Raw genomic sequence first — 15,771 nt, 5'->3', positions numbered from 1 at the left:
TTTCGAATTTTCAGATTTCAGCGAATACTTCCTCAATCGTCATGCTCTCCTGATACTTTTTCAAAAATTTCGAATTTTCAAATTTCAGTGAATACTTCCTCGATTTTTATGCTCCTCTGATACTTTTTTGAAAACATTAAATTTTTCCAATTTCAGTGAATGCCTCCTCGATTTCCATGCCCCCTGATACTTTTTTGAAAATTTTGAATTTTCAAATTTCAGTGAATACCTCCTCGATTTTCATGACGGGACGACACCCCCATTGCGTGTGGCGCCCTCCCTCTCTTGGGATGCAGTACGACGATGCCGCTGGGGTCACTCGAACCCCCAGAACTGAGCCTCTACTTCAGTCAATCCTCGTTGGCCCCGTCATATTGAATTTCCCAGCTGAAGCACAACTGCCCGAGTCAATGACGAAACTCTCAGCAGTTCGTAAGTAATAATCGAATCCCAAGTTCAATCACTCTCCAATAATTAAGAATAATTTATTTTCAATTCAGACAAATTAACATTCAACCTCCCATTGTGTGTTAAAAACACTCGAGGTAGTCGTTCCACTTAATACTTATGATTTTGGGTGGAAAAAATGCATTTATTTATTTGTTACTGGATGTGATTTCGACTCCAGCAGTTCTCCCACCCCTTTTTCTCAAGCGGCATCCGTTAACTTTCAAATTCATCAGTATAATACGCCTTTGCAAGAGGGTGCTTCAACAATTTGTGAGTTTTTTAAACACTCCCTCATCAATTTAATTGGCAATCATTGTGCCCATCAAGTGCACCGGAAAAATTCGGGATAATTAGAAGCACAACATGGAGAGTCAAATCTTCTACTCAGACAAATACTACGACGATGAATTCGAGTACAGGTGAGATAACCTCTGAACAAAGCCTTTCACCAGTTTTTCTTGCGATTAAACCCGTAAATTAAATGTTATTATAGATTCTCGGGGTTTTAAATAGTTATGGATGCATTTGAAAGGTCATGAGAATTGACACATATCTTGGAGTTGATTACCGACCATTTTGTTGGTTATTTTGGTTTCTAGAATTTTCTAGAGCGCTCGTCCTCTCTTTGTCGTGTTTTCGTTTAAATGGCCGAGGTCTGAGGTTTTTATGGGCCTCTGGACCCATTTTATCTCAACCGGTTTTTGGGAATTAGCGAGTTTACATCATCCAGAATGTAGAATTATTTTTAGAGGTCTGAGGATGATATGATGAATCGCGTAGAGAAAATGGGGTTTAAGCATCAGGTCAACGGATAAATTCAGTTTATCTCGAAAACTGTCAGTCTTGGGTGAAAAAATGGGTGAACTTTTTCGTAGACGATTAGATTTATTTTTAATCTAAAACTTTAATGATTGAACAGCTGTTCCAATGAAAAATGGTCAATGATGAATTTGATTAATAAGGCAGAATAGTCATCTTGTTCATTGGTCAAAAATATTTTCCATTGAAAGAAACCTTGAGACCTCATTAAACCTTTAATGAAATGAGTTTAGTTCAGCTGATGAAGTCGGTTCAAACTAATTAATGTACAGCATATGGTTTTACACCAATACGAAATAATAAGGAATATTTACCAAAATTTCGGCTCCAAGTTCCAATTTATTCGGCGGACAAATTGGAAGCAATCAATCCATTCAAACAGTAATTTTTCTTCCCCAGGCACGTGGTGTTACCAAAGGATTTCAACAAAAAAATACCAAAAACTCATTTAATGTCCGAACAGGAATGGAGAGAATTAGGAGTACGACAGAGTAAAGGATGGATTCATTACATGAATCACCAACCAGGTAAAATAAATTCCTATTTAATCATTCAGTTGAAACGAGTCTGAAAATATCTCCTGGTCATGACTCTAATTCAGATTCTTCACTTCCAGAGCCCCACATTCTCCTCTTTAAAAGGAAAATCACGACGCCACCACCAGAGAACTTAGAGTGAGAGTGGAACAGTTGAGAGTACTTTAATCTAACAATTAACGTAATTTTTAAGATTGTCGGTTGCTGAGGGAAGAGCTCATCGATCCTGTATACGTTGAAACCTTCTCATAGTTATGTATAGAAAATGATAAGCATTAGTGTTATGAGATTTCATCGGTCGATTTGTCAGTAGGACCACGCCTCATTAATTTTATTATCAATTGATTGATTCAATTTGTCTTCGTCATCGAACAGCTGTGGATTTAATATTATTTAATTGATCTATTTAAAAAATGCTCTCTGGGCTCTTCCCCTCGCTCAAAATAATTCAATTACATCGATAATTCTGTAGATTAAGTCTGTAAATAATTTGATAAGAGAAATGTCTAAAAGTCCACATTTTCGAGTTTTTTTGTCACTCAGTATCATTTCATTACATCTTTTATAATTATAAACTCATGCAAAGCTGATGCTCGATTACTCTCGTTATTTCCATATCGTTCAAGCGACTCGGGTCCACTGTTTTGTGTATAAATTAGATTACGGGAATTAAATACTAGTATTTTGTACACGTGCCTTGATAAAGAAATTATAATCCATTGGTCAGTCTTCAACCGAGTTTGAGAGAAAAAAAACCATTTGTCTTTTATTACGCTACTAATGTTTGTAATGTCTTAGTGTTTTTATTTTTTCATCAAAATGAAGAAGTGGCTGTAGAAGACTGATAGAAACAGGAACAAATACCTCATTGAAATTTTGTTAACATGAATGGACCAGTTGGAAATAAAAACTGTTTTGATTCTGAATATGTAGTTTTATTCTTTTCAGCTGCAGAACTATCCTCTACTATTATTTTTCTGTTACGTGACAATAACTATACGAAAATTATTATATAATCCTTTGGACGTTGCAGTCAGTCAGAATAATGAATCAATGAAGCTTCTTTCAATTTTTGCAATCGTAAAGATAGAATTACTCAGAGAGTTGAATATATGATTAATGAAGGCCTTCTTCATTCGTCTCAATCCCATGTCAATAGTATAATTGTTTAATGATGAATACGGCATAAATGTTGAATTCATAATTAGAATACCAAATTAACATATTCTAATTCTTGAAACAAAGTATGATAACTAGGCAAATTATATTCTCCTTGTCTTTTTTATTGACTACATAAGAACCACATGCCATTAGAGTGAAAAACCCTCTCTGATCGGATGGTTTATAGTCGGTAATAATAAAAAATCGAAATTCAATGAAAAAAATTACACGTACGGTGACAAACTCGCATGAGTCGTACATTCATTACCAGAATAACAAATTAATTCCTATTCTCATACTTGGAAAAACGTACAACTCAATAATTGAAACCCTGCAATTTTTATAACTCCCAATGCCTATGGAACCCAACTGAACAGTTAATTAATCTGCATTGACCTCACTATAATTAACGGAAGTAAACTGTTTCGCACCGTGACGTGTGACAATTTCCCACAGTAATTTCCACAAATTATGAATAAATTAAGATCAACACTGTTAATCGCTGATGTCCGAGACACCGAGGTCTCGTCGTGTATTTTTATGTCATCACCATAAACTGACCGCTAGATGAGAAAAAAAACAAGATCCCCGAAATATCGGTGAATATGTGGTACCACGAGGCTGTAATTGCCTTGAAATTCCTCTTATTCATCGCATGCTGGTCCAAGGTTACATATGTGGATGTTTCCGCGTTAATCTGCGCAGTACAGTCCCTTCATTTTTTATTCTATGTGTATCTATGCATAATTCAGCAGCAATGATCATCAACAAGTGTTGGAGCATTCATAACGCCTATTTCGTTGAGCTGCACCGGTTGATAGCAGTAATTATGCCAATGAATGAATTATACTCTTCGAGACTACTGATTGAAATGTGTCACATTAAATTTACGAGTACTGAGAAAAAAAAATCGTTTCTTCTAAGTAGATGTACATCGACTAATTGAATCCCTAAAACTACAGAGTCAATTTTACACTCAAATTCTTGTCTTAAATTTGTTTTTATTATTTATCTCTACAATAATAATAATAAATGAATATTAATATCATAAATGTTTTTCTTGTTAATATATCATTGCTTTTTTACATATCGAGAGACGTCCGGTGTTGAAGATTGTTAAACATTTTCAGCGTTAATTCTAAAACACACGATCACTAGGAGCCCGGTGTAATTCATTGAATAATTTAATCAGCCTACCACAAAAAATCGGAATTTTGGACTCAATTGGAAAATTTCTATAGGTAAGTAGTAAAAATCAGTTTCAAATGGTGATGAATGACTCCAATATTATTTAATCAGCGACAAGATCAAGGGGGTCGATAGCTGAATCGGCTAGACAGAAGAAAGAAGTGAAAGAGACTCTAGCCAATTATGAAATAATTCACAAACAAAAGATGAGTTGAAGCAATACAATGCATTATCAGACGTCTAGCCACGTGTGTCCCTTTTCTATTCCCTTTCATTACATTTGCGCATTCCACCACTGCTCCAACGCACTTCACTCTTTCCCAACGTGCGCATGCGCACGACATTCTCCCACTGTACATTTTTTATTTTATTTTTTTTTATTTTTCAAACCATCGCAAAGTGCCGATGGAATATACATCTCCAGCGGCTGCACACATGTATCCTCCGGCAGTTCGCGTGTAGCTGTCGCGATCGCGAGTACTTGTCACATTCCCATTCATTATTTCATGAGTAAGAATCACCCAGTGCTTGAAATTCCACGAGCTTTCGGATAATTTCTGCAACTCCTCTGAAATTCGGTGCATTTTCAAATATTAGGGTAAGTTTTTGGTTTCTTTCCAGAGGGAATCTCGATGAAACGCGCGCGAAATTCATCTCCTCGTTGATGATTATTTTTTCATTAAGGGGTCAATTATGTGGAGTTGGCGTATCATGGAAATCATTGGGAATTCGTGTGCTTGTGGTTATTTGAAACCTTAGGAATGGTTTATGGGTGTTGGAAAGGCAGGAGTGGAGGGAAGTCGAGATTTGCGGAACAGAACCGTTAGATTTTCCGCTCTTTCCAGGGTGCAGTATGCGTCCGCGAATTTAACCATTTGAGTGCAGTTGACGGTATTGTTCATGTGTCCGGTGTTCAGTTTCTTGGAAATCATGGAAATTAAATGAAAAAATCTCCGACCGTTAGTACACTGGGAAAAAATTATTTCAGATTAAAATTCGGCTTCAAATTCCATCAAGAAACGCGAAGTAATTTGCGGAAATTGGAAAATATGAAATATTATCAAAATTAATGGTACGTGAATTATTAAAATATAAATATAATGTATAGTAACTGTAAAACTTGCTACGTGCGAATTTATTTAATCGACAGGAATAATTCTCTTGGTGCAAAAAAAAATTAATAACCGCAAATTTGCGACAGTTCAGTGGATAATTGTTTTGCAGACGAGATAGTGAGCGAATCATCGCTATTATGTCATTTGCTATCTGCTCTGCTGATTGGAACGGAAAAATTTTTTCGAGATTCTAACTATCGGTTGGGTGTTACGAGAGGAATGGGGGCGAACTGGTGAATTATTCATCAGATTATAGAGAAAGGGAGAGGAAATCGCGAGTAGAATTGATTTTTATTTGTTTATCAATGCGTTACGCTGTCGAATTATTTCGGCATTTTCCAGAAAAAAAAATAGAACATCCAATTGTATCCAATAATTTATTATTTCACATTTTTCATTATTAGACAGAGAGGCTCTATTAATCAGCAAATCCTCGATTTTTTTTTTTACTAATGATGATATAAACAACAAATTTAATTGGGGAATTTATTATAAATGAAATCCACATTTACAATGTGGGAATGGGATGCAATTGGCGATCGAGTATTCAAAAACCCAAATATGTTTTCAAGAGTGAATGATTTTATTTTGTTATTGGATTCAATACCCGAGCCCCATGGATCCTTATCAGTTGACAGATTTATCACTGACAACGAAGACATCGGAATTAAAGGCAGTTTATCAAATAATGTCTGGATAGAACCACTCCAATTATCATTTTTTCTTTGGATATTGTGTAATTCAGGGATTTCGTAATTTCGATATGTTTGGAGGATAGTGCGGTCGGTGACGACGAGAAAAAAAATTCGGGATTTCAAGGCTCGAATGCTCCAAAAGCAAAGGTCAGACTCCACTTCGCAATTGAACAGCCAATTAACATTTTGCAATCTCGAAGACAAAAATCCGAGAGTGCAATATTCTTCTTTAAATATTGTTCTACTGTGTGTATTAGAGATAAAGATTTTTAATGGAGCAGACGAAACATGGAAAGATTTATGAGTTTATTTCTCGAATCGTTAAAGATGCATTGTTTCTCCGTACCCTGCGCTCAATGAACCGTAAAACGAAAGCGCATTGCGTCCAAAAAAATACCACGCAATACGAAATTGTCCCACTTTTTTTTATGATTCTCTGAAAACCCACGCTCGTTCATTTCCAATTAATATTTTATTCCGCAGAGTTCGGCAGGGGAGTGGCAAAAAGAGGAGAGTATCTCCGAGATTAAATAAGTTAATTAAATTTTCAAAATACCTTTTGCCGAATTAATTAATGGCTACAAAAATTATAATTATACAAATTCGACAATCTCCCGTATTTTGAGAAGTACAGAAATTAATTGAAAATAAAATTTCAATGTAAAAAGTTTGAATGAAATAAATTTTATCACGCAAAACTTTTTAGCAGCCGGAAAAAATGGCGAAATTGGGAAAGAGATGGAAGAGTTGTCTGTCAGCAAATGCACTGACCCTACTGACAGTTCTTGGTGTACTTGGAGGTGTTGCCCTGGGGTTCATCTTGAAAGCCTCGAAGGATTCGTGGTCAAAACGTGAGATCATGTACATTAATTTCCTTGGCGATCTTTTCCTTCGAATGTTAAAAGGTCTCATTTTGCCGCTCATCGTTGCCAGCATTGTCAGTGCCATTGGCAGTCTCGATCTCACATTATCTGGTAAATTATTTAAAAATCTCCAACCCCACACTGATAACCCATTGCGAATGATATTGATATTCTCTTGAAGGTAAAATCGGTATGAGATCTGTTTATTATTATGCCACAACAACTATTTGTGCTGTGATACTCGGAATTATTTTGGTTTCATCGATACAACCTGGGCATATTGGTGACAAGAACCTTTTTAAAACTAATGAAGATCTTACTCCACCAAGAGACGTCACTACTACCGACACTCTTCTAGATTTAGTCAGGTAATTGTTGAATTCTTGAAATCTCAATGTAATTTTCCTTCAATTTCCAACAAACTTCTTTTTCCTTGTGTAATTGCACTGTTTATTAATCCAAAGGAAACAGTGAAGATCTTGTTAGTATTTATGATTAATCGTATGGTCGTATTTCATAATCTTTTCAAGATTAAAGAAAATTGATGTTGATTTTTTCAGAAATATCTTCCCGCCCAATCTGGTGCAAGCCTGCATTAAACAAGTAAGTATTTTTATATGTCCCCAATGTTTTGATAACGAATCCGGTATCATCCGAACTGAGCAAGATAATTTATAACTGCTCTTATCAGCTCTCTATTTTCCGGAGATTTTTTTCGCAGCATCTCTCAAGGACGCCACCCACGCACTCTAACATGTCATTACTTGATCAGAAAATGAAGAATACTTATCTTGCTTTTACAGTACAGAACGACCCTCACTAAACCAGACAATGCTACGGAGAGTGAAGGTGAGTTTCGATAAAATGTACGATAGAAAAAAATTGTTGGAGAAAAATCGGTAAGCAATTCGTGCAATCCTAAACGAGATTTAATTATTCTATTTTTTTATTGAATTATTATTGTTATTATTTATTATTCATTTTTACTCGACTCTTCTTTACTTTTCTCTGTGCGAAAGAATGTCATTTGATGCATGAAAAATGGAGCAAAGGGTATCTCTGATAACATTGTTCGGAAATTTAGATTGGAAGTCATTTTTATGGATTGAATCACTTTTCAGCGAATGATATTTTGCAATGGAAAATCGGACACGTATACGGCGATGGTACCAACACCCTTGGACTCGTTATTTTCGGGATTATTCTGGGTATTGCCCTTGGAAAAATGGGCGAATCGGGACAACCACTTCGCGACTTTTTCACTGCACTTTCTGAAGCCATGATGATCATCACCAACTGGGTTATCTGGTATGAAATTGCATATCATTGCATATCGTAATTGTAAAATTATCATTTTTATCTCATCGGTTTTAATTCGCAGGGTGTCGCCCATCGGTGTTACTTTCCTCGTTGCCTCGAAAATTTTGGAAATCGATGATCTTGGGGCTGTGGTCGGAACCCTGGGACTGTACTTCATGACTGTTCTCCTGGGGCTCTTCATCCACGGCTTCGGCACACTGTCCTTAATTTTCTTCGTATGCACACGACAGCTACCGTTTAAAGCACTGGCTAAAATGAGTCACGTCATGGTTACCGCCTTCGGAACCGCGTCAAGGTGTTTACAAATATTTGAGTTTTATTTCCAAATGTCTCAACGTAAATAGCGATGTCGATTCGTTCATTCATAAATTAGCAAGAACGTCAATTGCAGGATTTAAATAAATACATTGAATCTGAAATCGGAATTTACGTTGCAAAAACAAATAAATAAAAATTGGATAATTAATATTTTGTTTTAAATAAGTATAAATTGAAATCTTGGTCTGCACATTTTATTTATTCGCATAATCAATTTGATTGGCAGTTCTGCAACTCTACCGATTACTCTACAGTGTTTGGACAATATGGGGGTGGATTCCAGAATATCGAAATTCGTGGTGCCAATCGGAGCTACAATCAACATGGATGGCACTGCACTTTACGAGGCCGTGGCTGCCCTGTTCATCGCTCAAGTCAGAAATGTGGAGATGTCGTGGAGCAAAATCATCGGTGTGAGGTAATTATGAAAAAAATTTTTTGTACTATCTTGCACTCGCTACACGAGGAAAACAACAAAATAATTAATTGAACAAATTGATCCGCGCATTTCTTGAACGTACATTAAAATCGCGGAGTTAATGATCGGTTTTCCCCACTGTAATTGGTTTTGATGAATCCCATACGAACAGAAATTCTTCAGAAAATTTCTGCTACTACGCAAATTTTTGCCGTCTTGATAGACAATTTTTATTTTCATCTGCTAATTGATTTCCTCGTCAGTTCTGGAAAATAAAGACAAGGATGAATTGTAATATCAACAGAGGAAATTTATTGACTTAGCTTTTATACTTCGCCTCTCCATCGAAATCTCACGGAGCACACAATTACGATATTTCTATTGAGTCTTTAAGTTCGAAACGTGCGTGTCATGTTTCAAAATCATTCCGGCGCTTCTCCCGATATCGAGAAATATCCAGATAGCTTCGAAGGTCTTATGGTGTGACGACTCAAGAGATTTCAAGTATCACAATATGGAATCGAACAATAGAAAATCGTTTACTTGCAAACGATTGAAAATAGAATCACCGTTATACTATAAAATAATTAACAACAACCAATGATCCATTGAGTACTCTCGAATAATTTGAAAAATTGATTGAGAGCCATTATCTGATGAAATTTTTAATGGAGTGAAAAAGCAATTAATATTTTTCATCTCAAGTATCACAGCAACAGCAGCTAGTATCGGTGCAGCTGGAATTCCTCAGGCTGGATTGGTGACCATGGTGATGGTGTTGGACACTGTTGGACTCCCCGCCGAGGATGTCACCCTAATTGTAGCAGTCGATTGGCTTTTGGATCGATTCAGAACGACAATCAATGTTGTCTGCGATGCACTAGCAGCGGTAATTATTGAAAAAATGAGTATGGAGGAGCTGCGACGAATGGATGCACCAAAGAGCGAAGAAATCGTGGAGCTCACACACTTGAACAAAGCTGAGGCATGAGCATTAATTTTTTGCCTTAATGAGAATGCGACCAAGTACTGCCCATCAATTGATACTTATCGCAATTATCGTGTGATTACACTTTAACAATACTCAAAGGGCTTGCCATATATTTTTTATTATTATGACGAAGCATTTGTAGAAATGCATGACGTGTTGTTGTTCTCATATCTAATTATTCTGTCGATGGCTGAAGTACTCAATCCTTATGAACAATTTAGATTGTTACGGCGAGCGATGCGGTAATAATTCTCTCTTGTTTTCATAAAATAATGGAGAAACCGGCGAAAACAATTGATTTGTGGGTAAGTTAGTGGGTGAATGACAGTGACACTGAAGGTCATGGACACTGATAAGAGATTTGACATTTCGATGGAAAAGCATTTGAATATCCAATGCTCGATTGTAGCCAAAGTTTTAGCGCAGATAAATTTCGTTGAGTTCTATTCATCACGCTTCACTGATCTGTTATCCGTTTTTGTCGATGGTATAAATCAAACTTCCAGTCCAACCAATGGTGTCTACTATGCGAATAAGTCAATTGTTCCTAGAATTTAATGGTGTTGATAATTAATGTCCGTCTATTTTATTGGCGTTAGACTTATGCTGACAGAATATTTTCACAAGTGTTCAGCATTCGTGAAGTCGTGTAATTTTATAATAAAAGTTTTATAAAACTGTCGATAAAAATTCAGGTCCATTATTCTTTTTTACCCTTTTTTATTCATTTCATCTGCACCGAAAAAAAAAATATATATACTGAAAAAATCACCCATGATGAGTATCCTGAAAAGATGTCATACAATTTTTAACTAATAAAGATAAATAGTTGGTAAATAATACGAAATCAACATTTTCTTTACAATTTTATTTTTACGAATTATGCAATCCAAAATATCCTGGCAAATATATTATCCTTAAAATTTTTTTTATTGCGTTAAAAATGTTATAATCCGTCCTTTGTGTTGGAGTGATAGAACACATCTAGATAAGACAGAACAACATTGAGATTATTCTCAGATATATGCAGTGTTATCATCACGAATTATTACTGTACAATTGGTGAACTGCCTTTCGAAAACCATTCTCCAATAATTTTTTTACTTCTTTTTATTAGATATCGAAATAATTGCAAATAATCAATATTTCAGTTATCTTCAAATAAGGAATGCAGCAAAATTATTAAAATTTCCGAGGCCGAATTAGTGTGCAGTGATTTGTAGAATGACCATGACGGTTTATTAATTGCATTATTATCTGTTGAAAAATATATAAATTTTCGCTATTTCTTCATATCAGATTTATCATCATTTTTTTGCTGTTCATCATCAGACTCTGTTGATGTTTCATCCTCCTCTCCATCCTCATAATCGTCGTCATCATCATCCTCAGAGTCTTCATTTGCGCCATCGGTATTACCGTAACTATTACCGTAATTATAACTACTACCTCCATAATAACCGTAACTGTTTCCTTCTTCATCAGAATCGTAACCTGCTTGATTTTGCCTTCCGAATTTGTGACTTCTCGCTGTAAATTGTGGATAGTCAAAAGAATTATTGATTTGTTATATATTATATGGGACGGAAAAAATATATGAACAAAATATATCAAAGAAAACTTACTCGACATGCTGAGGTCCTTAGTTTGAGAAGTTTCAAAACTACATTTGGGACAAGGAATTGCCTTGTTCTTCTCATATTTGAATCCTTTTCTACGAACGTGATCCTCACAGTAGCATGTTTTGCACCTGAGGCATGAGTATTGTCCCAACTTATTGCAGGATTGACCTTTAAAAAAAGTTTTACATAACCATTAATTCAAAATTAATATTATCATAAATAATAAACCCTTATAGGAGTATCTTACATTTATAGCTCTCAGCTTCCAAAACTTGACATGAGGCTTGATGCTCAAATTGATCATCTTCACAGAGAAAACAATCGCAAAAAGAGCAACGGAATATCCTTCCTCCGTGATCCCAAACTCCTCGCTCACATTCTTGGCAAACTGCATCGATTAAGGGACACGTGCAGGCATGAGCAGTCAGGCATTTTCTTCCATGACAGACCCAGGCTTCACAATGATCACAAATAGCACCCTGGTAAGAAAATAATCAATCATAATCAACAAGGATTAATTGACTACGTATTTAAACGTCTTTGAAAAATATATGAGCATACGTGAGAAAAGTAGCGATAAGTGCAACATTGAAACCATTTGATTTCATTTTTATTGCCAAATTAAATAAATTAATAACCAATTTGACATACCACCATGCCCATTCCCGTGGTGAACACTCCAGCATGTTTCACAACACAATCCCCCGTTTTTAACATGCACTTAATCTTGCCACAATGTGCGCAAATGGGTAGTCGTTGAACAGTCCCACAAAAATAACAAAAGGCCCTACTCTTCTGCTTCTTATTGCACTTGTCGCATTCCTGCAAAATAAATAAATATATGAAAACCATTTAAACCTCATCAAACCCACACTAACAATAATAAATAAATTCCAACGAACCATAACCGCATTGCAAGGCATTTTGGCCAGGTCCACCTGATCCTTAGCAGTCCGGATTTCCTTCTGCCTCATCTTCTGCTTTTCAGCCTTCTTTCTCTGCCCAGTCTTCTTCTTCGGCATTTTCTCTCTCTAATCACTCTAATTTATTAATTAACTGAGATCCGAGGAAGGACTGATATCCACTTATTTCTTCTTCCACTTCCAACTCCCCGTCATGTGGTGCTCGTGCTCTTCATGATTTTTTAAACGACATCTCTATCATAAAATCGTAACTTTTTATTTTAACAGGAACAGAGATCCGTGTACTTGCCCGTTAATTAAACAGTTCGACAATGAGTTTTTATCCGGATATTTTTGGTGGAATGTGGAGTTGAATATTCATGTCATCTTCGGTGATGCGTTACAAGATTGAGATGGCAAAGGTTTAAGGTTATAACAGTGCATGTAACAGATTTAGCTGTTGTTGACAATGGCCTTGTTATTGTCACTTTTAGTCTTTTGACTCGCTTCTCCCTGTATCTTCAGTATTTTATACCATTAAAAAATTCTATTTTCCATTGGCTAGGCAAAATTAATTAATATCTTGGAAAATTAAATGCATGCGAATATAATAGTTTCTGGAACTTGGCGAGAAATCGTGAACTCCGCGCCAGAGTATGCCACGTGGGAAAACAGTGTGCGGCAATAATATATCCAGATATAATCATTAGACTACCATTAGACCATCTTGACAAAAATGTGGAGGATTGAGAGGTGGTGCATTGATGTGACATTAACTGGAATACTGACAGTAATGGAAGAGCGGTCGGTCTTTGAAAGCGACGTTGTCAGCTGTCAATATTAACCACCTAATCGTAGTTGATAGTGTAATTTAATCTAATAGTTGATTGATCGGGTCGAAATCGTTTTTGAAGAATTTTTTCTCGACACTGATAAAAATAAATAATTGAATTTTCTTGAATTAATTAATGATTATAACTACGAGTTCAATTCGGTTTATGATAGCGATGGTGAGGGATATCGTGATATTTGATTGAAGTTTCTGTGATTTCTCCTCTCGACGAGTGAAAAAAGTTGTTGTGAAAGTCATCGGATGACTTGTGCTCGTTAATATGACGTTTCATTGAGTCAGTGGATGAGGGAGGAATGATCAGTGACAGTTCCAGCAATCATTTGGATGTAAACAATCGTTGGCATTTTTTTTAATATGTGGGAAGTGTAGAGGTGTTCGTTGTTTGGCTCGATTCAAGTATCAAGGTTGACAATGTTTGTGAGAGACCCTTGTGGAATTGTTTGTATTATTGTGACTTACATCGCGATTTTTTATGCTGATTATGTTGTTATCAGGTGGATTATTCTCCATACAATGCAGGATAGGTTAGTATTTATTATCTCTTTATTTCTTCGACTAGAGTCTGCTTTGAATTTATGAATATTTTGAATAATTATCGAAGTGATTAGCAAGTTCTACGAATTAAGGCTATTCAAGTGCCTTTTGTGGTTTGGTATCGATCGCGGGGTATCAGCCAATTATTTTTTTTTTCAGTTTATGGGGCCCCTTTCATGTGGTGTCATTCAACACTGTTGTTCTCTTCCTGATGATGGCGCACATGAAGGCGATTTGCAGTGACCCTGGTGTGGTGCCACTACCTCAGACGAGAATGGATTTTTCGGATATTCATACAGGTGGTTCTGGAGCAAGTGATGACTGCGAGGAGAGAGATGACTGGAGTGTTTGCACTAGATGCGAGACCTACAGGCCCCCCAGGGCCCATCATTGCAGGATCTGTGAGAGGTGCATTAGGCGGATGGATCATCATTGTCCATGGTGAGATCATTCTTTCAATTTCATCGAATTAAATTCAATCTATTTTCATTGCGAGTTACAAGAAATACATGTGCTTAGACATCTTCGAAAAATCTTAATGATAATATTTTATTAAATTTTCAGGATAAATAATTGCGTTGGGGAGCGAAATCAAAAATATTTTATTCAATTCTTGGTGTATGTTGGGGTTCTGGCGATCTATGCAATATCTTTAGTAATTGTTTCTTGGGTCGGCGATTGCCCCCAGTGCAGTACCGATGTTGCTATAAAACAGAATCGAATGTAAGTACAATACAGAAATTCCATCATTACTGCAACGATGATGGATTCATTCCCTCAATGAAAGTTATACCAAAGAAATATTTTTCCTCAATTAACAAAAAAATGAATAAATAAATGAAATGTGTATTTATTAAACACTAAAAATTCGATTGAAATGTGACAATTAATTGCAGACTTCACTGTGTGATACTGGTCCTGGAATCAGCTCTCTTCGGCATGTTCGTAGTGGCAATTCTGATCGATCAATTCCAAGCGATTCTCGGTGATGAAACTCCGATAGATCGTCTACAAGGAGCTCACCACCATTACCAGCAAAAATCGCGTCGTGCAATAACTCTTCTCGCTCAAGTTTGCGGCAAGAGTCATCCAGTCTTTTGGCTCCTTCCCTGTCATAATCCTCCACGTTATTCATTTCGTCGTGACGAGCGTCTGATAGATCATGACGTCTAAAAATTCGAATAATGAGAGGAGGATGAGATAGGATGAACCTCTCTAAATCCTCAAGTCTCATCTCAAAGCCTAAAACAAGACCTTGAAAGTAAAACAGAAGACAAATGTCTAAATATCATCTGCCTATCTCAAAATATTGATGACTAAAAACGTCCCATTTCACCCCATCTCTATTAGCATTAAAGTTAAGAGAAAAGTATTTTCATTACTCATGATTATAAACAAGAATGATTGAATTAGGAATTCTTCCGTCAATTGTAAGTTTTGGGATTTTTGAACCGTTCGAATAGACATATCCTTTCAATTGGCGTTTAGCTCTTTTACCTATCAATCACATCAATATATACACATACCGTACAATTATTACGTGCTTTTCGAGAATTTACAGGTCTACCAATAATTTCCTCTTTCACGGAATTCTCCTCCGCCTTCTTCAAACTTAAATATTAATATATACAGACTATTTATAACACCAATAACGTGTGGATGAACTTCCGTCAATCGAGAAAAATGACACATTTACTCTAGTCTAGGTTTTGAGTTTAAATAATTGCAAAATGCCTATTTATTGATAAAAATTTTTCGCCTCTTATTGATGGAAGTGTATTACAAAAGCAATAACGAAAGTGATAAAGTTTTTAAGATTCCTAAGGTGCAGTATAGTATTCCTCCTTTGTTATTTCTACTTTAATCTTTTTTGTATCGATACGACTGATGTGTAAAAATTATGAGTGATTACAAAGGCTCTTCATTTTGTATTGGAAGTGTTGAATATTTTGTACTCCCATTGTTTATGAATTTACTTGATTTCTA

General features: G+C 35.9%; 4 protein-coding genes across 6 annotated transcripts; 3 read left to right on the top strand and 1 right to left on the bottom strand.

Moving 5' to 3' along the window:
• The first annotated feature begins 447 nt into the window (after positions 1 to 447).
• Cks30A (Cyclin-dependent kinase subunit 30A) lies at positions 448 to 2,731 on the top strand. Its single transcript, XM_011308933.1, has 3 exons — positions 448 to 869; positions 1,669 to 1,796; positions 1,886 to 2,731. Exons 1-3 carry the CDS (start codon positions 814 to 816, stop codon positions 1,945 to 1,947), a joined length of 246 nt encoding a protein of 81 aa, XP_011307235.1. The 5' UTR covers positions 448 to 813; the 3' UTR covers positions 1,948 to 2,731.
• A 1,835-nt stretch (positions 2,732 to 4,566) lies between these two features.
• Positions 4,567 to 10,564, top strand: Eaat1 (Excitatory amino acid transporter 1). 3 transcript variants are annotated; one of them, XM_011308932.1, is made up of 9 exons: positions 4,567 to 4,752; positions 6,674 to 6,938; positions 7,009 to 7,195; positions 7,388 to 7,430; positions 7,631 to 7,676; positions 7,949 to 8,135; positions 8,209 to 8,442; positions 8,692 to 8,883; positions 9,589 to 10,564. In XM_011308932.1, the coding sequence occupies exons 2-9, from the start codon at positions 6,683 to 6,685 to the stop codon at positions 9,872 to 9,874; spliced, it is 1,431 nt and encodes a 476-aa protein (XP_011307234.1). In that variant the 5' UTR covers positions 4,567 to 4,752; positions 6,674 to 6,682; the 3' UTR covers positions 9,875 to 10,564. The 3 variants fall into 3 exon arrangements, with proteins under 3 accessions (XP_011307234.1, XP_011307233.1, XP_011307231.1); XM_011308931.1 differs by having other exon boundaries at positions 6,671 to 6,938; XM_011308929.1 differs by lacking the exon at positions 4,567 to 4,752 and adding an exon at positions 5,019 to 5,226 and having other exon boundaries at positions 6,671 to 6,938.
• A 526-nt stretch (positions 10,565 to 11,090) lies between these two features.
• On the bottom strand, positions 11,091 to 12,543 carry Noa36 (zinc finger protein 330 homolog Noa36). Its single transcript, XM_011308928.1, has 5 exons — positions 12,399 to 12,543; positions 12,148 to 12,318; positions 11,744 to 11,975; positions 11,500 to 11,664; positions 11,091 to 11,404 (listed from the first exon to the last, which is right to left on the bottom strand). Exons 1-5 carry the CDS (start codon positions 12,516 to 12,518, stop codon positions 11,157 to 11,159), a joined length of 936 nt encoding a protein of 311 aa, XP_011307230.1. The 5' UTR covers positions 12,519 to 12,543; the 3' UTR covers positions 11,091 to 11,156.
• A 1,107-nt stretch (positions 12,544 to 13,650) lies between these two features.
• On the top strand, positions 13,651 to 15,758 carry Dnz1 (DNZDHHC/NEW1 zinc finger protein 11). The gene is made up of 4 exons (XM_011308927.1): positions 13,651 to 13,775; positions 13,945 to 14,226; positions 14,350 to 14,508; positions 14,682 to 15,758. The coding sequence occupies exons 1-4, from the start codon at positions 13,663 to 13,665 to the stop codon at positions 14,956 to 14,958; spliced, it is 831 nt and encodes a 276-aa protein (XP_011307229.1). The 5' UTR covers positions 13,651 to 13,662; the 3' UTR covers positions 14,959 to 15,758.
• The last annotated feature ends 13 nt before the right edge of the window (positions 15,759 to 15,771 follow it).

Source organism: Fopius arisanus, unplaced genomic scaffold (assembly GCF_000806365.1).
Source record: "Fopius arisanus strain USDA-PBARC FA_bdor unplaced genomic scaffold, ASM80636v1 scaffold00063, whole genome shotgun sequence".
Taxonomy (NCBI): Eukaryota; Metazoa; Arthropoda; class Insecta; order Hymenoptera; family Braconidae; genus Fopius; species Fopius arisanus.
Note: the sequence above shows the minus strand (reverse complement) of the source record. Positions and strands in the feature narration are given on the sequence as shown.